Source organism: Grus americana, chromosome 2 (genome assembly GCF_028858705.1).
Source record: "Grus americana isolate bGruAme1 chromosome 2, bGruAme1.mat, whole genome shotgun sequence".
Lineage (NCBI taxonomy): Eukaryota > Metazoa > Chordata > Aves > Gruiformes > Gruidae > Grus > Grus americana.
Window position 1 is genome coordinate 148,982,197 of NC_072853.1, and position 21,272 is coordinate 149,003,468.

At 47.6% G+C, this 21,272-nt stretch overlaps 1 protein-coding gene across 4 annotated transcripts; it reads left to right on the top strand.

The window, feature by feature from the left end:
- Positions 1 to 3,500: 3,500 nt before the first annotated feature.
- Positions 3,501 to 19,846, top strand: BMI1 (BMI1 proto-oncogene, polycomb ring finger). Of its 4 annotated transcripts, XM_054817417.1 has the most exons (14): positions 3,501 to 3,659; positions 4,614 to 4,725; positions 4,830 to 4,893; positions 4,992 to 5,026; positions 5,640 to 5,720; positions 14,367 to 14,500; positions 14,910 to 15,006; positions 15,734 to 15,789; positions 15,926 to 15,976; positions 16,241 to 16,349; positions 16,440 to 16,485; positions 17,005 to 17,103; positions 17,507 to 17,587; positions 17,688 to 19,765. In XM_054817417.1, exons 1-14 carry the CDS (start codon positions 3,527 to 3,529, stop codon positions 18,015 to 18,017), a joined length of 1,428 nt encoding a protein of 475 aa, XP_054673392.1. In that variant the 5' UTR covers positions 3,501 to 3,526; the 3' UTR covers positions 18,018 to 19,765. The 4 variants fall into 4 exon arrangements, with proteins under 4 accessions (XP_054673392.1, XP_054673391.1, XP_054673388.1 ...); XM_054817413.1 differs by lacking the exons at positions 3,501 to 3,659; positions 4,614 to 4,725; positions 4,830 to 4,893; positions 4,992 to 5,026; positions 5,640 to 5,720 and adding an exon at positions 8,729 to 9,324 and having other exon boundaries at positions 17,688 to 19,814; XM_054817415.1 differs by lacking the exons at positions 3,501 to 3,659; positions 4,614 to 4,725; positions 4,830 to 4,893; positions 4,992 to 5,026; positions 5,640 to 5,720 and adding an exon at positions 13,787 to 13,854 and having other exon boundaries at positions 17,688 to 19,846.
- Positions 19,847 to 21,272: the final 1,426 nt, after the last annotated feature.

Genomic DNA, 21,272 nt, shown 5'->3' on the forward strand with positions numbered 1-21,272 from the left:
GGTTCAAGGTAGTATCTTTTTACTGTATTGCACTTTTGTGCCTGTGACATGAGAGAAATTTTCCTGGGCCTTTTGGGGTATGCAGACTCCTTTTCTTTGATGCTATGATCATGTCAGTGACTGATACATGAGTATCACATTTTTTTTTCAGATATGATTCCAGCAAAAAATACATTTTGTAGAAAACAGTTGCTTATTCTTCATTGTTCTTATCTGCTTCAAACATTTTATTCAGTGGAATATATTTTATAATACAGAAGACTCAATACTGACTTAAAAGAAAGGTTCTCGGGGCATCCCATTAATGTGTGGATGAAACTCTTGAAGTCAGTAATAATTTTGCAGAAAATTGACACCAGAATATCATCTTAAATGATGTCTTTTAACTCTGTGAGGAGCGATACACAGAAGAAAATATGCTAATGTGAAACTTTTCAGAAATACTTATGCCAACTCTGAAATTTTATGAATTAGTCCTCTGCACAAGCAAAGTGATTTCCCTTCATTTTGGACAGTTGCATTATTTTGTCTTGACTAACAAAGCGTGAGCTGTAAAAAATACTAACCTGCATGGACTGAGGTAGGTTTTTTTCTCAGTTAATTAATATTCAAATATTAATGCATTTCCTTCATAATTTCTTTAGTCAGTATACAGATTAGCTTCCTCTTGGAAATGATAATGAACAGGGTTTTAAAATGTGTATAGACTATGCACAAGCAGTAAAATCTGATAGCAATCTGACAGTCTGAATCCATCTCGAGTCCTTTTTGGAGGGAAAAAGAAAGAAAAAAAATTAGGCTGCAAGGTTGGGTTGGGGAATTGAAAATATAACTTTTGTGATGAAAACTAGTTAAACTTACATGTACCACATAATCTTGCAGTGAATCCTTAGCAGTTGTTTTGCCTTTAAAGCTAGATTTTCATTTATAGATTTCAATATGCTATAAACGATAAGGGGATGTTGAAGAATAAATTTCTGTAACGTGATCATGTCATGTGTGTATATTTCTAACCTTTTTTTGGGTGATTATCCTTTTTTATAGCCTTGGTCTCTAACTTTGTAATTCTACCGCTCAGAGCTTTGTCCTCTCCTCCATTTTATGGTTTTTCTTCTCCTCCATTTTATGCTGCCTTTTCTTAGGTATCCTGTCTATATTTGATAACCATACCTAAAGCCCTATTTTTCCAACCCACTTGTCCGTTGCCATGCCTTATTTGTTTCTGTCAAAATAAAAATTACCACGACTTCCATCAGCCAGAACTCTGAAGCTCTGGGTTCATTAATTCAGTGGTATTAATTTTTACGCCACAGTATCAGGCCAGTGATATTACTTCAGATCACACACCAAAACTCTAAGCATTCGTTCTTCACGGTATCATGAGGCCTAATATTGTATGTACACAGTGTGTTACAATTAAGGGCCTGATCCTGCAGCCAGTATGATTTTCCTTTTGACCTCAACTTGGGCGTAATTGGGACCTGAGTATACAAATGCGTGTTTTTACAACACAGTGACCAGACAACCCATGGTGCCACGGAACTGAGAAGGCAGAATCCCCCGATCGCCCGTGCTCTGCATCTGTAGGGAAGGAGATGGACACGCTGCCAAGTGGGCAGCTCGGTTTGCAGGAAAGAACTAGATTAATATCACAATAAGTAAAAAAAGGAAAAAAAAATCCAGTGATGATCTCAAATGTTGTGTGATTCAAATAAACATAAAATGTGATGCGGTGAGATGTGATAAAGTCTAATCTTACCCTTCTTACTGTGACAAAACTTGAATTGGCCTCCAAAGCTGGACTGAGCTCTTAGATGACTGATTGCAATTAGTGAGAGCTATACAGATACAAAATTCCTAACAGCTTTTCGATTAAATCAGCTAGCAGTCAATTACCGTGAATAGTTCAGATGAAATGAAAGGTGTTTGTTCAAAGCTCTTTCCTAGGAAGAAGCCAAATCCTCTGACAGCACGGCCAACCTGCAAGTGGATTGCAGCGTGGGTCGGCAGATGATCGAAGGAGCAGAGTATACTCACTGTTTGATAGGAAGTTACTCTGGAATATCATACTTTACATGCACTGCTATCTGACCTGCTCTTATTAACAACACTATTTAAGACAAGTAATGTTAAAAATGTAGAGGGGAAAATGCTCTGGGTTTCTATTATTTCACGTATTTGGCAGTAATTTGCAAAGTCTGTTGGTTTTGCACCTTGTGTTGTCTGATATGTATTTGCAGCGAGGAAAAAAAGGATTATCTTTTTGACATTACATAGCTGTTATTTTAAAATCATGCATCTGGCAGAGGCCTTTAGCTTTTACTCATTTTTTTTAGGCTGAGCAGCTTTCAACATTGAATTTCCCTTTAAGAAATGTTCAGCAGAAACATTTGTTCCATAAAGAAAGCCAGATTACACAGTAATGTTCTTGTCCATTCACAACAGCCACGCACAAAGAAAAAGGTGATATCTAAAACATTTAACATACTTCAACTCCAAAGGTTGTATACATCATGATTCATGCGACATAGTAAGGCCTTTACCTATGTTTTATTAGTTCAATCCTAATTTCATCCTTAGCTGAGATATAAACACACAGCATGGCATTGTAAAAATTAACTGTAAGGTTTTGGGGAACTATGGTAACATTTCAACATGTAAAAAATAAAATACGAACACAATATGTTAATGCCTCACTTTAGGAATTTATTAGCTTAACCTGAACATGGTTTTAGGTGGCATTTTGTACCTCTTTACTAAATCACCAGTGAAAGCTGTTATCATCTGTCATTATTTTATGTATGTCAAAATCTGCAAAGCCGTTACCAAAATGCTACAGCAATTTTAGTTACAACTTTATTTTGAGTCTAAACTTGTGTTTCAGCTAGCCATAGGGGAAAAAAAAAGTGGTTTGATATGCATATCTATAGGGGGAAAAAAACACCTTGTGATGGACATATCTAAGAGTAGACATTTCAGAAGGAGAATAACCTATAGGGGAAGGGAGAAGACTCTGTTCCTGATGTTTTAAGCAGGTCTGCAGAAATGTATAGCTTGAATTTGTGGACTTTAAACCTTCACACCAATATATGCACTTCAAAGACGTATTGAGGCAGCAGCGCTGTAGGGATTTAATGAGATATAACCGCTTTTAAGATGTATTAAGAAATAAAAGCCCTGACGAGATAAATACGCCCCAATGAACCCTTGCTGAGCCAGGCGCCGCATCCTTTCCCCGAATTTGGACAGAAACAGCATCACCTCCCACTGCAAACCCCAAGGACCGGGGGGAGGGGGATGCATTTCAGCCACTCGTGCATAAGACACGCGTGGGCAGCGGGGAGGGGGGGAAGCGGGAGGAGGCGTCGCTCGCCGAGGGCTCCGCGGCCGCGGAGCCCTCGGCGAGCGACGCCTCCTCCCGCTTCCCCCCCCCCCCCCCCGCCCCACGCCGGGCGGCTCCGCCTCGTCGCGGCGATCAGCTGCGCGCGCGTCACGTGGGCGCGTGTCGAAGGTCACGGCGCCCACAATGGAGCTGTCGGCGTACGCGCAGGGCGGGTGGCGGTTGTTGGGCGACCCCCGTTGTTTTCCCCGCCGTTCTTACGCTTCTCTCCTCCGCGCCGCTTTCCGCAGCCTCCTCGATCACCCCCATGCCGGGTTGGGTAAGGCGTGGGGAGAACCGGCGTGGCGTGGGGAAAGGCGGCGTGGGGGCGGTGCGGGCCGCGCTGGTGCGCGGAGCGCGCAAGCGGGCGCCGTGCTCCTTCCTCTAGCGACGCCACGCGTGTGTCCGCGTGTAGACACGCGTGTCCGGGCTGCATTAGCCGGCGTCCACACACACGCACGCACACGGGGCGGCTCCCACATGGAGCGTCGCCCGTGGACGGCTCCAGGGTGCCGCTGCGCGGGGTGTCATCGCTAATGCGCGCCTGGTTCATTAAAGCTTAAACGCGTCGAAAATAAGGGGGGCGGCCCAGGACGGGATCCCCCCGCGCGTTCGTGTCCGCGTGGAGGGGCAAGCAGGCGATTTTCCCCTGCCGCCTCGCTGCGACCGTGTGGGGTTTTTTCCCGCGTGTGGACGCGTCTTATGGCAACCCCGGCCTGAAAGTATTACGGCCGTGTAATTAATTTGGCGGTATTAATGACACAGCCGCCGCTTCCGCGCGCGGAGAGAGCCGCCGGTGCCGGTCGGGGGGCGGCTGCAGCTCCGGTCCCCCGCCTGGCCGGTGGCTCCGGCTCCGCTCCTCGCCTTTGGCGACAGGCTGCTGAGAAGCGCGGACTGAGCTTGGAGAGGAAATTGAGGTTTTCCTTTTTTTTTTTTTTTTTTCCCCTTCCCCCCCCCCCCTTTTTTTTTTTACCGGGAAGGCGATGCAGAGGCGGCGGGGCGTGCATCGCCGGGCAGCCCCGCCTGGTACCGCTTGCACCGGCCAGTGCTTCATCTTCTCTCCTCCTCCTCGCACCTTGCCTACCTGCTCCGTCCTTTCGCTCTAAAACACCAAATGTGTTTCATTTTGAAGTTTTTTACGGGAAAAATAACCGTTCGAAGGGCAAGCAGCAGCTCTTGGTACCGTGTGCTGGGATTTGGCAAATAAGTGTCATCAGTAATTCATTTATTTTAGACGATCCAGACCTGAAAGATATTGACCCTACGGTATTAAAACATTGCCATGCTGCGGCTGCAACGTGTATTCTGGAGGCAGGAAAGCAGAATGCTGACATATCTGCTATAAGGTACTAATACTTTGAAGCTCCCTCATTTCTCGAGGAGTTGCAACTTTAAACTGTACTGCTGAGTTAATGTTAACAGAAAACTAATAAATTCTTTTTCCCTGTAGCACGTGTCTAGAAGACTGTAAACTGGATAAAGAGAGAATAGAACAATTTTGCACCGAATATCAGGTTTTTAAACCAATTTTAACATATTTATGTTTTCTTTCTCTCATAGGAGTTTATTGAACCTAGCAAATATATTTTTTCTTTTTTTTTTTTTCCTTCAGAAAAACAAGGATGCTTTGGAAATCCTATTGGGAAGGTAGGTGACGCAGTCAGCACAGATACATAGTTTCAATTACAGCTACTTTGAAACTGTCCTGGAAAACACCTATGTGTACTTTAAGTGATTAAGAAATATTGTTCCATTTAAAAAAGAAAAAAAAATGTACATTTTTAACAAACTTTGGAAAGCAGCTGTTGAAACTTTTCTTCTTCCTTTTGGAATTCTGCTCTTAAGAAATTTTATGAACTTTTCAAGAAGCATTACAAGGATCATGAAAAAGTTATTTATTGCTGGACAGCTTGAGAACATGATGTTTTCTTTTAGTGTAGGGAGCTTGTAACTGTTGTGTCTTTCAGCATAGGCAGATCTCCTCTCCATATAACTGATGTGTCTTGGCGCTTGGAGTATCAGATCAAGGTAATTTTAACACATCGAGGTGTTTCTTTAGCCTGTTTCAGTGCTGAGACCTGACTTGTTTCTATGCTCTTTGTTTGTAATTTAGAGCAATCAACTTCATAAAACTTACCAGCCTTCCTACTTGGTGACCTTAAACGTAGAGGTACTGTACTCCTAGCACCTTCAGAGGAAAAAATGCAATTTCATAATATTTTTTTAATAAAACAGGCTTTTTTTTTTTTTTGTCCTTCAGAACAGTGATTCAGGATCACACCCAGATGTTAGGTTTAGTTGCACAATGGAGCAATTACAGGTACTTCTTTCCTTCATCATTGTTTCTATGCTTGGCTCAAGTTGTGGATGTAAATGTTTTTAACAAGGTGCCAATCAAAATGAAATCATATATACTACTATTAAAAAAAAAAAGAATCCAGCACTTGGGAGGGTAGGGGAGAATCTTCTATAAAAATTGAGTGTAGTTTTCTTGTCTTCTCAAATAAAGTTGCAAAGAAACTGATTTTAGTTGCATGGGAAGTGTTTTACATACGTGCATAAATATTTTGTCTGTTTCATAGCTGCAATATATATGTGTCTGTGTGTGTATATGGGAGGAAATTAATCTTTTTTCTGAAAGTCTGATTTCCCATGCTTTAGAGAAGTGATTAAAGAAGCTGGTTCAATGATTTAAATGTGTCATGATTAAAAATAGAGAACGAAGTGAAGGCTCTTCAGTGGTGTTAATGACATGTAAGAAATGTACTGAAACAAACGTTGATCTTTGTTTAGCGATTTAAATGTGTAACTGAACAATAGAGGTATTGTAATGCTTGGAAGTGACCAAACTCTGGAGGATTGGGGAGAGGGGTTGGGGGAAGAGGAAAAGCAAGATATTAAAACATCAGGTTTACACCTCTGCTATTTTAATGTGTGTCTCGAAAGTCGTCCTTCTCTTACTAATGAGTGCTTTTTAATCGGTTTGCTGACTTAGTTAAATCTGAGGTGCTTTGGCTGAAGAATGGTCCTAGGACAAAATTGCACTTAAAATATTTTTTCAGCATTTTAGAAACGTAGATAGTACTTCAAAGCCTAGAGCAAATGTCAGCGTCAAGCATCGTATTATACTGATAAAATCTACATGTTAAGAGTAGTGATCTAGTTTAATAGATAATATATGTTAAAAGGTGTTACCCTTCAGTTCCCACTTTTCTTACTATGTTGTAAAATGGGAAGCTATTTAATTACTTGCTGGCATTGTTCATCAGTTGCAACATTTCTTTGTGGTAGAAGGTGCTGGTTTCCCTTGCCCGTCTGTATTAAAAAAATACTCTCTTCCTCTAGCTGACCTTTTAAAAAATATGTTTATTCTAAGGCAGTATTTCATCTCTTAGGATTTAGTTGGAAAACTAAAAGATGCTGCAAAAAGTCTAGAAAGAGCGACTCAGATGTGATTGAAGGAAGGTGTCAGCCTGCTGAGCTGAAGTACTCTCATTCCTAAGAGTGTCTTCTAAATGACAAATGTCTTTCATCTCTTCATGCAAACTGTTCTTTTTTTTTTTTTAAGTCCTTGGATGCAAATTAAGTGAAATAACTGTTTTTTATGACCACACTTGGTATTCCTTGCTCGTGTCATATTTTTTTTTAATTAACTCTTGTTAAATATTTGCTTAACTGTTGGGTCTTCAAAGCGTTCCTTCTATTTTGTGTATTTTTAGAATTGTCACTGATTATTTTTCTCTGAGATTTAATAAAGTTTATTCGCTCCTGTTCTGCAATTTCTGTGGGTGAATGAGCTGTACCTAAAAGTCAGATGCTAAACGTTAGATCGGCTTCGAGGCGCAAATCCCTTCCTCCCGTGCCGCTGCTGCGGCGCGTTTGCTAAATTGCCCATCGCGCTTTGTTAGTTCCCTCCAACTGATCTTACATCTCCTGTAAGAATACAGGTTGGTCCCCGGCGCGGGAGGCAAAAAGGACTTTAATTTCATTTTATGGAGCCGGGGCGCCTCACGGAAAGCCGGCAGCCCGCGGAGCTGAGCGGAGCCGGGTGTCGGCTCCGGCTCGACGGCATCTTTCCCCGTCGCGGTGCCGCTCCGCGCCCGCCGGCGGGGCCGCTGCCCTCCTCTGCCGCTGTCTCTGGGCCGCCCCGGCTCCGGGGGCCGCCGCGGAGCCCGCCCGCACCTGCCGGCGGGGGAAAAGCGGCCCCGCGGAAGAAGCGCGGCGGCAGACGGCCCCTCTCCGCCCCTCCGCAGCATCCGGCGCGGAGCTGGGCGCTTCCCTCGCCGCTCCTCCGCGCCCCGGCGGCGGGCGGCGTCTCGCCCTCGGCGCCCGCGAGGGTTTCCCCGCTCCCCTCCCGCCTGCTCCGGCGGCAGCGCTCGGCGCTCCCCGTCCCCTCCGTGGGGCGGGGGACACCGCGGGTCCCCGCGCCACCCGCTCCCGCCGCCGCTCGGGGGGCGCCGGAGCGGGCTGGGGCCGGGGGGCCGCGGCTCCGGGCGGGAAAGCGTCGGAGCGGCCCCCGCGGGGACGTGTCGCCCCGACGCCAGCAGCCCCGGGTGGGCGCGGCGGGGCGAGCGGTGCGTCCCGCGGCCGCGTGCGGGCGGCGGGCTGGGCGCACGAGGCGGCGGGGGCTCGAGGCCGCGGCGTGGTACCCCGCGGGGGCACGCTCCGCGGCGGGACGGGGCGGCCGCGGGTGTCGGGGGCCGCGGGTGGGAGCGCGCAACAAGTGCGCGGAAGGAGGCGAGAGCTGCGAGGGAAGGGGGGACGGGGGCGGCGTGTGGGGCCGGCGGGTGTGCGGGCAGGGGGGGCTGCGGCGTGGGGAGGATGGAGAGGGCAGGGCGGGGGACGCACGTCGCGGGGTTGGTCGAGGGGAGGCAGGCGGCGCTCGGGATGGGGGGCGGCGGGGGGGGGGAGACGGGCGGAGCGGGGGGGGGGGGGCGCGGAGCCCGGAGGGGAGTGGGGGCGGTGAGGGCGCGGGCGGGAAGCGGAGAGCGTAGGGGCTTAACGGGAGCGGCGGCACGGGCGGAGGGAGCGCGGGGAAGGCGGCATCGGGCTGTTGCGGGCGGGGGGAGGCGGGCGGGAGCCGCGGGAGCGGGGCCGGGGGTCGGGGCGAGCGGGCGGCGCGGCGAACGCGGCGGGGAAAAGGAGGCATCGGCGGCGCGCGGGCGAGCGCGTGCAGGGCCGGGGGGAGGGGAGGGAAGGAGGGAGGGGAGGGGGCGGCGGGCGGGGGAGGGGAGGAGGGAGGCGGGGGCGGCCGGGGGGGGGAGGAGGAGGAGGCGGCCGGGTTGCGGGATTGGGTCACGGGGAGGCTGCCGGGCCCCGGCGGCAGCGACGCTAATTCCCAGGCCGCCCTTAAGGAATGAGGCGCCCCACGTGACGCTGGCGGGGCGGGCGAACTCCGAGCCATTTTGGGGACGGTGTCAGTTTCCACTGTGTGCCTTCAGCGTTGCATTCTTCCCTCCTCCGCCCTCCTCCCGCCCGCCCGCCCGCCCGCCCTCCTTCCCTCCCCGGGTCCCCGCCACCAACTATGAAATAACAACAACAATAATACTCGTAATAATAATAATAATAATAAAAAAAGGAACGCGAGCGAGGCCGCGAGGCGGAGCGGGGGGCAGAGGGAGAGACAATGGGCTGGTGGAGAGAGGACCCATCCGGACCGGGGAGACTTTGCGCTCCCAGCGCCTGAGCCGCCCGGGCGGCGAACTCGGAGGGAGAGCGAGGGAGCGAGAAGGGCCGGTGGACGAGAGGAGAAAACCCGGGTGTTTTGTAACTAAAATGAGCGGAGCGCAGCGGCGGCGGCGGCAATAAGCTTATTGCAATTGACAGCGTCTGCAGTTCATTTCAAGATGGCCGCTTGGCTCACATTCATTTTCTGCTGAACGACTTTTAACTTTCATTGTCTTTTTTGGCCGCTCCGATCATCACCCACCGGCTCCGTTTTCCGGGTACGTATGAAGCGAGGTGTCGCCTTACCAAGGGCGGGGGGCGAAGGGGGCTCGGCGGCGGTTTTCGGCCGGTTTGGGGGCTGCAAAGGGGAGCCTAGGTGTCCCCCGAGCTCTCCGTATGGGAAAAGCGCTGACAGGCTGCTCCAGCCACACACACACACATATAGACACGCAGCAGCAGCCCGTGCACTCGCTCGCGTTACGCACCCACATTTGCAAATTTTAGTTCCTTTCTTTCTCCAGACGCCCCCTAAAACCTTTCTGTGCACATGGCCCCCGAGGAGAATATTTATATTTCCAGACCCTGCTGCCAGCCCGGCCCGAGCGCCCTTTGTTTAAAGGCAGATTTTGATTAAACAGGGACGTTCGTGAAATCTGGAGCTGCCTGGGTCAAGCGATTTCAGTCGTCCCCGAAAGAAATGTGTCTGGGGGAGGTTAAAATGTCAGATAACGCACCCATTTTATAGAGATAGAGCCAGCGGGGGGTAGCGATCCTCCTGGAGGGGTTGTTAGGCGTCGGGGCACCCAGCAGAAAATGTTATTAACTTAAGTTGGACAAGTACTTGTGTGAAATTGGATGGGTTGTAAGATGGCGGTTCCCAGTTGTTTCCAATGTCTCCTCTTACATTTCTGCTCTAAATGCTAAAGTTTGGGGGTTTGTGCCTGCTGAGAGAGGAAAGGGGTGGCCATACACCGAGAAATAACTTTTTTTGGGGGGTAAGGATAGCAGTTTGGCTGCGATCTTGGGGAGCTGGGGCGTGCGGTTTGCTGGAGCCTTTGGAGCAAAGGTGATGTGTCTGTGGGACGCAGGGGTTTTTTGAATTTCTTTTCTCTGGTTGGTATTTTTTTTTCTCCTGAGCCCGGGAAGGGTAAATTTACATGAAATCCTTTGTCAGGACTTAAAGATGTCAGGAGTGGGCTCCTCGTGCTGCTGATGGGCAGCACTGGAAAGTTGCTGGTGTGTGTTTTTGTAATTGTATGGCCTTGGCAATATGTGACGCGGGATGTTTCTCTGTGTTTACTGTAAATATTTGCAAACAATCAGGTAAAAATAAGCAGAAAAATCGCATTTCTGTGAAAGTGAGATAGTCACTTTTCAGCCTCTAGAAACTTTGATTCACTCCTCCACTCTCCAGAAAAGTTGAGGAGAACCTGGGCGTGTGTGCCCATTTGCAAGCTTGGCATTAAAAGGAATTTTTATTTTTTTTTTTTTTCTCGGAGTCCGTAGCGGTCAGAGCAACTTATTTTATGGGACCGTGCCGAAGACCGGGGAGATTCTGGAAATACAGTCCAGTAAAATTCCTTTGAGTGACTCTGTGCAGTGCGTCCTGGAAACTGAGACAGACTTGTGTTGCAGTTTGCCAGAGACACGGAGGGTTGACCTACCTGATCGCTTAGATAGTACAAAATTAACATTTTAGTGTGTTTTTTAAGTAGATGGATCGTGTCCTTCACCTAGTTGCAGGGAGGCGATTTAGGGGATTGGGGTCCTTTTGCACTCCCTTGCCAATATTCAGGTCTTTCCTGGCTGCAGTGAGCTGGGCAGAGATATTTGAGCTCCGTGTGCCTTCTCTGAAAGAAGCACCGTCCCTCCTTTAAAACATATGTGGCCATTCTTAAGTGAAAGAGTAATAACAGGCTCGATAGTAAAAGTGGCTCTGACTGATAATGAGTGTAGATGTAGAATGACGGCTTCTTTACTCCTGATGAGAGAGTTTTCCGAGAGGAGATGGGTGCAAGCTACACAAACCTACCCGAGCGATGCTTCTATTTTTTATGTATGTATTTTCTGTTAAAGACCTGTCGAGCAAGGTTTGATAGCTTATTGCTTTTATAGATTTTTAATAATGCAGCTGATTCTTAGCAGGAGAATGCACTTCTGTTTTTCTTCATTTTGACATAACCCGTTTAAGGCCTCTAAATAATCGCTTGGCTGGCAGTGTTTACTTCTGGCGAGTATTATCTTCGTATATTTTACGTTTGGTTGTTCCGTGTGTCAATGGGTAAATATATATTGTCCTGGTTAAGAGGCTGTTTGTATTGACTGTGTGAAGTGTTGGTATTCGCCGTGGTATCAGCACGAGCAGAAAAAAATCTGAAAGGGTTTCCCTCCTACCAAAATATTCAGCTCAGGCTGCTGTGGTAAAATGTGCAGCGTTCGTGTTACCTACCCGCAGGCACAGACACGCGTGTGCGTGTGCCTGTCCGCATGGGTTTTGGGGAGAAGTTAGGCGCCTGGTTCAGCTTGCTGGAGAAAATCACTGATTTCAAAGATAGCTCGTAGCACATTGAAAATGTGCAAACTTTGGGCAATAAATAATCCGCGTTTAGGGGTTGCTTCGACAAAACAGGTTTCACGGTTGAATTTAATCCCCCTCCATTTAGGAAGGGGCTACGCCTGCGTGAAATAAACGCGTTAATGTCTTGAAAGGTTTGTCCCAGTCTGTCAGGGCTGGGAAGGAATTCTCGGTCAGCCGACTTGCGTGACCTCGGTCACTGCTGGGTTTTTTGGTTCAGATATTTATGAATTATAAGGTAGTGACTTGAACAAATAAAACAGAACCGTGAAGCCAGCCTGTCCATGTCTGAGTACCTAAAGGGATCTCAGAGTCGCCGGCTTCAGGGCACTGGACTCTTCAGAGAGGAGTGCAGAAGCCCGGGCTCTGCCTTTTCTGGGAAAAGCAAACCCTCGGTATCAGTTAAAAGTGAGAAGCGGAGGGTCAGGGACCCTAGAAGCGACATTTAAACCGCAGCACAATGCAGCGGGGGGTTTTGCTTTCCCGCACGGGGCTAAGAAGACTTTTGGGGATCTGGTATCGCTTGGTGCTTCTTGCACTTTGCTTTTCTGTGTGCTGGCCGGCTGTAGTTTGATGCTGGGGAGTTTTATCTGGTGCTCACTCGAGGGTTCTCCTGCAGCAGCAGGAGAAGTTTCCTGGCTAGGGTCGCTCGTTGGCGCTGTGCACACTTCTTGGGGAATATTGTACCCCTGTCCTGGACAGTTTGGCCGAAATTCAAAGTTTTCAGAAAGCTTGGTGTGTTGTCTTTTTTTTTTTTTTTTTTTTTCCGCTGCTTAACATCGAAGTTTGCGAGTGGCTGGGGAGAACCTCGCATCTTGAGACTTCTCCAGCTCGCATGGCGCTGCAGTGAGAGGTGGCTCGCAAGCTCTGCCTCGGGAAGAGTGGGGACCAAGAATAGGAGCTGGTGTGCTGGGAGCACTGGCACGGGGAAATGAATAGCTTGCACTGGAGCAACGTTGTTACGTTACATTTTTCAGGATCTGGTTGACAGAAAATAATTTACTCTGCTATTGACGTGGCTGACGGGGTTTTTTTCCCCGGTGTACTTTCCCCTTTACCTCTTATTCCCTCTCATTTTAAATAGTATGTGTGCACCTAACGTTGGTGCCAGTGCATCCGATGGGGGTTTACGGGTTTCAGACTGTGAAAATGACATTTGTTTTTCACTCTTGTCGCTGCATTGTGTTGACAAGGTGTTGATTTAGCTTTAGGAATGATCTGGTCACATGGTCCTTCGCATGTTGTCACTAATGTACCGTTTAAAGTCGGTTTGGGCTTTCCCCCCCTCCTCGGTGTGCTTTATTGCTGAAAAGGGGGTTTGTTTAAGGATCTGGAGACTTGTTTTCCCCCGTCCAAACACCTTACCCTGGTGCTGCAAATCTCTTTCCACCTCTTGCAAAACTTTGCACTGCGCTCGCTTCGTCCGCGGGAGGCTTTTCAAACGAGAGTCAAAAGAGGGGGGAAGGAGAGAAAGAGAGAAAGAGTTGGGGGGCGGGGGGGGGGGGAGAGAAAGGAAGGAAGGAGAGAAAGGAGGAAAGGGGAGTAGGGATGTCGGCGGCGCGGAGCGGGAGCCGGGGCTCGGCACCCCGCCGGCGGTGCGGGGGGCTCAGTCCCCGGGAGCGCGGCGCGGCTCGGCGGAGGGAGGGAGCGGAGGGGGAGAGGAGCGATCTCAGACCAGCTCCTCGCACCGAGTCGACGTGGAGAGAGGCCCCTGAGAGGATCCGAAATGGCCGAGGCTCGGGAGGAGCCTCTGGCGCTCGCCTCCGCCGGGCTGAGACCCCAAAGCGCGGCTCAGCCCCGCGCCCGGAGCCGCCCCCGCCGCCCGGGTTGCCCCGCACCGTTCCTCGGCACCCTCCGGGCTGCGGCACCCCGACCCCGCCCGGGCCGGTCCCCCCCTCTTCCTCCCGCCCTCCCCCTCCCCTCGCAATCGGGCTCCCAGACCCCCGCGGGCTCCTCGGCTCCTCCACCCCCTCCGCCAGCCCCCGGGCCCCGCGTCCCACCCCCTGGCCCGGCCCGGCTCGGCCCGTCCCGCCCCCCCCCCTCCCCTGCCGCCCCCCCGCCTGGCTCTCGTGTGTTCCCAGCGGTGGCAGGATGCCAAGTGTAAGTGTAAGTTGCTATAGCAACCCCCTCGGAGAGCGGAGCAGATCCGGATCGGCACCGAGCAGCAGCGGCAGCCGCCCGGACCCCTCTCGCGGGCCGGCCCCGCCGCCCCGGTGCCCGGCCCCGCTCCGAGGTGCGTGTCGTCCCCCCCCGTCCCTCCCCCCGCCGCCCCTCCCCGCTCTCCGGAAATGCCAGGGCAGCCGCACCGGGAGGCGCTGGTTCCCCTTTGTGCTGCTCGCCGGCAGCCCGGTGCCCGGCCATCCCCCCGCCCGGAGCTCCCCTCCGCCCCGCCGCATCGCCGCCGAGCCGCCCGGGGAGCCCGACCCGGCCGGTGCCCCGCCGCGCCGCGGGGAGAACCCGTGCCCGCCGGGGAGCGGCGCGGTGGGTGCCGCGACGCGACCGCGCCTCCGCGGGGCTGCGCCCAGGCCGGCCCGGTGCGGGGCGGGGCGGGGCGGGGACGCCCCGCCGGCCTCGGGACCGGCCCTCGCCTGCCGCCCGGCCCCGCGCCGCCGCCGCCTTCCACGCTTTATCTTCCCCTGCGCCGGGGGATGCGACTGCACGGGGGAAGGGGACGCGCCGGATCTTGGCACCTGGGACGCCGCCGCGCTCGTCCCCGCTGATCGGTCCTCTGTGTGTGTCTTTCAGAGCCGCCCCTCGCCACGCCAAAATGCACCGAACAACCAGAATCAAAATAACCGAGCTAAACCCCCATCTCATGTGCGTGCTCTGTGGCGGGTACTTCATTGATGCAACAACCATCATAGAGTGCCTCCACTCCTGTAAGTACTGTCGGGCGCTCCGCGTTGTTTCCCCCGCCGCTTCCCACCTTTCCCGGCATCCTGGGAACACAAAAAAACCCACCTAACCCCGATCCGAACCCCCCCGAGGTGCTCGGGACCGCCGCCCCTCCGCCTCCCCGACGGGCTGGGAAATAGGTGGCCCGGCCGCGGTGCAGTTTTTCTGACGACGGCCCTACGGTCTTTGTTAAAGTAATAATATATGTACTCTAAGCGTCTCCTTTTCATGGTAATTGCAGCTTATTTGGGTATTTGTTTAGCTTAAGCAGCGCGCTGCTGACAATGGACGATTCGCTCTAGCTCGCATAGTTTAGAAAATCGCACCTCGATCTATGCATATCTGAGCGTCACCTACGACCATTACTAAAAGGCTTTCGTGTTTGACTTACAGTCTGTAAGACCTGTATCGTGCGTTACTTGGAGACCAGCAAGTATTGTCCTATCTGTGATGTCCAAGTTCACAAAACTCGACCGCTTTTGAATATAAGGTAGGAGAAAGATGCAATGCGCACCCTGCATCTCTTATTTTACTTTATATGGGGAGACCAGCAGTAGTCGTGTCGATGTTATCTCTTCGCCTGCGATTTAAATCTGAAAGGACTTGTCAATTTACAAGCTAACTCATGTGTATGCTCTCTTTCAAGTTTTGTCATTGATTGAAATTGAAGATTTCTCTGGATGTGAGACAGAAAGTTTTTTTGTTTTGGTTTGGTTTTTTGCATATGCCAACCACTGATGCAGTGCCTCTTCCCTCTCCCCCACTCTCATGTGTACCATCCTGACAGTTTTTACTTCCACTTCTGTATCTCCCAGACTTGCTTCACTCCAGCCATAGCTCCTAGTCATGAAAACTCTTGCTGAAACTTTCCAAGCTAAGAGGCAAAAGCCTTCTCCTTTCAGAAATATTTTTCTTGTCAAGTGTTACTCTTTGCTCTCTTTATTTTCTAGGGAGGATGTGTAGCTTTTAAGGCCTTCTTTCAGTCCGAGACAATTATTTTTCAGCCGTGGTAGCGCAGATGAGTTTTGTTTTATAGCGGTATTTAGAGCAGTGTTAGTATGATTACAAGGTCTTCTAAGTTAACTTTTTATGACTAGCCTCCCACTTTGTAGAAGATGCCTCATTGTTGTGAAAGATTATAAATAAGGAGCTGCCGCTGGGATTAAAATATCTCTTCATCTGCTTAATTTTATGTTTTGGGGTTGTTCTTTTTTCAGGTCAGATAAAACTCTCCAAGATATTGTATACAAGCTAGTACCAGGCCTTTTCAAAAGTAAGTAGTTAAATTGTTGTGGGGTTGTTTTCTTTTTTCTGAAGAGTAGAAAAACAAACCCAGAACTGCTATCCTACATCCATACCAGGAGTTACACAGTATATACTAAAAGAAAAATATATGCTTTTCCATCTAGATGAAATGAAAAGAAGAAGGGATTTCTATGCTGCTCATCCATCGGCTGATGGTAAAAGCTTCTCGTTCGCAACTTTAATAAATATAGCATTGACCTAGGTGCTTTACTGTTTCCTTTTTAATTCACAAATTATGTATTACCATGACAAAATTTTAAGAAGTAAATTCAGCATAATAAAAGTTTATTGTTTTAACAGTTAGGTAACTTTAATTCATAATCTTACTATGGAGGTGATTTTTTTTCTTGTTACTGAGAATTGCCATTCTTCCTGATTTGAATTTCAAAATGTAAATTATTGTGGAAATTTCTGCGCAGCTGCCAATGGCTCTAATGAAGACAGGGGAGAAGTGGCTGACGAAGACAAAAGAATTATAACAGACGACGAGATAATAAGCTTATCCATTGAATTCTTTGACCAGAATAGGCAAGTTTCAGAATGGCAATATTTTATGTTTACCTGACTGATAGCAGCTATATTTATTATTTGTTGTAATTGTTTCATTTCTTCTCACAGACTGGAACGAAAAGGAAATAAGGAGAAAGAAAAATCAAAGGAAGAGGTAAATAACTTTTCCTTACTCTAGAGGAGACGTAACACACACAAACATCTTTGGGGCAGGTTTGTGGCTGAAAAAAACACATAGGTGTGTGTATCTAGAACAAGAAAAGCAGACCTCCTACTACAGTGCTAAGTACAGAAGAGGTCAAACATCTTCATACAGCTGTATATGTAAACAATTTTTTAAAATAAAAAATACCTGCAGTGTTACTTTTAAAGCTGAATCTGATTTTTTTGTCAGATTCTGCAATAAATTATTTATTAATTAAATTTAAAAGTCAGTATGCAATACATATATATTCTAAAAAGATAAAAATTATCCATAAAATTAGTTGCATTTTTTATTTCTTATTCTGAAACCGTAATTTACCATTTCTGTTGTTCCTTACAATGCAGCAGAAATTGTTATAATTCATAATTTAATAGTACATTTTAAAAGTTAACGTAAAATGTTAGAATAAAATTTGGTGGAAATAATTGCTTGTTCTCAGTAGGCTGATTTTCTTTACTATGCCATCAGGTGAATGACAAAAGATACTTACGCTGCCCAGCAGCAATGACAGTGATGCATCTAAGAAAGTTCCTGCGGAGTAAAATGGATATACCTAACACTTTCCAGGTACGTGCAGGGAATGAGTGGGGTTTTAAAAAATTCAGTCTTGCTACTCTAAACCTGCTAATGCTAGTTAGCACTCATTTTGTCATTGCAGCCAGTTCCAGCAAGTGCTAACTGGTGTGTACAATACGTTGATGGGGTTATGAACATTATTTTTTAAATATCTATCCAGAGAGTTTGGTGACACTCTGTAATTTTTTAATGCTCTAAATATCGAGGTATCAAGAAATTGCTCCTTAACGTATTTAAAACATACCTAATAGATACGAAAATTCCCTATTCCCTGCTGGGTTTCGTATAGCATTTTTTTAAATATGGCAGCAGGGTTACTTTCACCTCAGAGCAAACATAGGCTAGGGGTAAATGCCTGGATGCTCCTTAATGCAAGGATTCATATCCTGAACAGATTGACGTGATGTATGAAGAGGAGCCTCTGAAGGACTACTACACCCTAATGGATATTGCCTACATCTATACCTGGAGGCGGGTGAGTATCCTCAGCATGCCTCCCCCCGGGGGAGGGGGGGTGCGGGTCCTGGCCCTGGCCCGGGGAGGGCGCTTACCTGGATCTCCCCTTTGCCTTGCAGAACGGGCCTCTCCCCCTGAAATACCGGGTCCGACCTACTTGCAAGAGGATGAAGATCAGTCACCAGAGGGAAGGCTTGAATAATAGCGGGGAGCTGGAAAGTGACTCTGGGAGCGACAAGGCGAGCAGCCCGGCGGGAGGCATCCCCTCCACCTCCTCCTGTTTGCCCAGCCCGAGCACGCCGGTCCAGTCTCCTCACCCCCAGTTCCCCCACATCTCCAGCACCATGAACGGCACCAGCAGCAGCCCCAGCAGTAACCACCAGTCCTCCTTTACCAACAGAGCACGGAAAACATCGATAAATGGCTCCTCGGCCACTTCATCTGGTTGATGTGCCAACCAGGCTACCGCCCCCGCCCCTCCTTTATATAGATCTCTCCACGCCATTACAGCTTTATAGATGCTAATCCATGTGACTATCGTCCAAATTGCTTTCTTTTGTAGTGACACTGAACTTGGCTATAAAAGGCGGACTAGGTGACATTCAGGATGGACGTTAATGGCAACGCAAGATTGAAATGTAAATTGTTTTCAGAGGACTGGGAAGCAAACAAAAGTTACACCTTCACCTGTTCTGAGTGATGTGGAGTTGTTTCCGTCCCCATCATCTGGACTCGGGAGTCTCCAGAAGTCAATACAAATCCCGGGAAGTAATTTGTTAATCCAGACTAACTCCTCCACCGCGTTCTCTTCGATTGTTATTGTTCTTATGCTGTTTTGTGAACCTGTAGAAAGCAAGTGCTTTTTCATCTTGAAATCCAACAAAACGGAAAGAATATGCATAGAATAATGCATATATGTAGCCATGTCACTGTGAATAACAATTTTTGCGTATTAGCCATTTTGATTCTTATGTTGCATCTTTTACTTCTCTGTTGCTGCGCAGAACCGATCAAAAGAAAAGTAAACTTCAGTTTTACAATCTGTATGCCTAAAAGCGGGTATTACCGTTTTATTTACTGACTTGTTTAAATGATTCGCTTTTGTAAGAATCAGATGGCATTATGCTTATTGTACAATGCCATATTGGTATATGACATAACAGGAAACAGTATTGTATGATATATTTATAAATACTATAAAGAAAATATTGTGTTTCATGCACTCATGATATGGTTGTTAAATTTACTGGTTCGACCCTTGCAGATGCCGCCTGTTTGAGCTTTGCTCATACTGCAAGAAACACTTTGCGTGTGAGAGCTACAGTATTGGGAAAGCACATTCGAGTCTCTGATAACCTGGAGGCAATTGGCAATCTTAAAAGGATTTTACTGGCTTTGTCTCTTTTTCCAAGTGATATATTTTTACTTTTCCAAATGTTAAAGTGATGCAGTGAAGAAAAAAAAAAAAAGAAGTTACGGGACATGGAAGTCTGACCTGTTTCATTACTTTTATTATTTTTTGGTGTGGTGGGACTGTGTTTTTAAAAGCACATGGAATCATTATAGAAGCCATAAACTATTTGGTATAAATTTTAAGGAACCAGCAAGTCGCTGGATGAAGGCATTTTATCTAAATTTGTTTTAATATATATGTATATGGTACAGTACTAACTTCATTAAAATTTAACAGGTACTTTAATATTTCCAATAAATTGTGGAGAATGCCTCCTCTAATGGCCTGCAAATAGGTGCATTTTATTAGAGGCTTCTAAGGGTATTATTTTTTTTCAGCAGAAGGAACTTTTCCACCATAAAATATGAACAGCCCAGAACACTTTTCAGTTTGTGCTTTGCTTTGGTCGAACTTCGTGTGTGTTCATCACCCATCAGTTATACATTTGTGAGGGTGTTTATTCTATATGGATATTGTTTCATGTTTGTACGGGAAAACTGTAGTTAAACATTTCATTGTCTCCAGTCTGCAAAAGAAGCACAATTCTATTGCTTTGTCTTGCTTATAGTCATTAAATCATTACTTTTGCATATAAATTGCTGTTATTTGTCCTGCTTGTTTTTATAGACCAGGTGATTGCAAATCCTCCACAAGGTTATTGCTTATTGATGTATAATGTCTTGTTAAACAAGAGTTGATATTTTTTCCTGTAGTAAACATGTACAGTTCAATTTCAACAGTAAAAACTTCAGTTTTATATACACGAATAACTTTCATTTATAGCTGATCAAAGAAATAAACAAATAAAAGGGATAATTCATTGAAAAATAGCAAATGACCTCTGTTGATAATGTGGTGTTAAAAGACAGCTTGTCTCATTGGAAGTCTTTCTGGGTGTACAAAAGGTTTTAGTGAACAGAACAGTATAGTACTAAAGTAACACACACACACACACAAATGCTTAGAAATTGCCATGATTTGTTTTGGTTGCCTGCCTCGAAAAAAACCTGCTGTTCTTTATTTGTCTCGAATTATTCTTGGAAATAAGCAAATGGTGTATCTCACCTCCCAGTCAGCCACAGGTTTTACCTCCTATCTGTTCAAACTGTTAAACTGTGCTGGCTGGGAAGAACAGGATTTTTGTGATGGCGAGTGCCAGGTCTCGCCTGCGCTGCTCTGGATTACTTTCTAAAACCTCAGTGGAAGTAAATACGTTTTAATGTAAAGATATCTCTCCGTGCGACCGACTGTCTATCTTGGCACGATTCCCTCAACTATATGAGTTAATAACACTGTACTGGTTGAATTAATTTACGCAGAGACCAGCACTGAACCGGCAGCAGGGGGTTGTACGTTTGCACACTGATCAAAATGCGCTTATTTACTAGAAGTAAACTGATAATGACAACTTCTAGCATCAAAACGGAACTATTGTCGGTCTTTGTAGAGTGTCCGTGAAACACAGAGCAAAGAAACAGGAGCTGGATAATTCCCTTCGAGGTTTATTAAGCTCTCACAGCACTTTCGACATCTCCCAATTTGACATCTCCCGCCTGAAAAAGAACAAACGTTTTCAGTAGCTCTCTTGCCGAGCTGCAGAAGCCGCCGAGGATGTTTGTGCTGCCATGTGAAACTTTTGTTTTGCTGCTGGCCCTAGGCAGATGGCACTGCGATGCGTATATATTGCTAAGCACAACTGGGAGGACGATCAAAGATAGCATCTTGATGTTCTACTTGCGAAGCTGCTGTGTCAACCTCCCCGGTTTCGCAATATTTTTCTTTGCAGCTACATAGCGAACGGGTTTCCTTACAAATGTATGGGAATCCTCCCTATTTGGAAAGAAATCTAAGATCGGTGTATTTAAGAAGAATCTTTTCATTATCCGACGTTGCATTTATATGGCTCGAGGGATAAAGCCGAAGTCTGCTGTTTTTTTCTGAGCTTGTTCAACAAGCAATCTGATCAAAGGTAGAGGCAGGGGCGGTGTGTGGCCGCTGGAAAAAGATGTTTTTCTGTCTTCCTCCGACCAAATTTTCCGCCCTGGTTCAGCTGCCTGCAGCTCCAAGCAGCGCTTTTGTGCCCGGCCGGAATGGGGGATAGGCGGTAACGATCCAGCCCCGGGGAAAGCGAGGGAGAGGGAGCATAAAGAGCTCCACAGGATTCTGGAGAAGACAGGCAGGAATAGGGAGAAGGAATGCAGATATATGCAGAAAGAGAAAGAGAAGGAGCATGACGAGCTCTCTAAGCCGA

What these genes read in the sequence shown, in the direction of transcription:
- BMI1 (XM_054817417.1), top strand. Translation starts at nt 3,527, where the DNA reads ATGGAGCTGTCGGCGTACGCGCAGGGCGGGTGGCGGTTGTTGGGCGAC. An exon ending in TTGGAAATCCTATTGGGAAG is followed by an intron (nt 5,027 to 5,639) that starts GTAGGTGACGCA and finishes TTTGTCCTTCAG; the next exon opens with AACAGTGATTCAGGATCACA. An exon ending in TACTTCTTTCCTTCATCATT is followed by an intron (nt 5,721 to 14,366) that starts GTTTCTATGCTT and finishes TGTGTCTTTCAG; the next exon opens with AGCCGCCCCTCGCCACGCCA.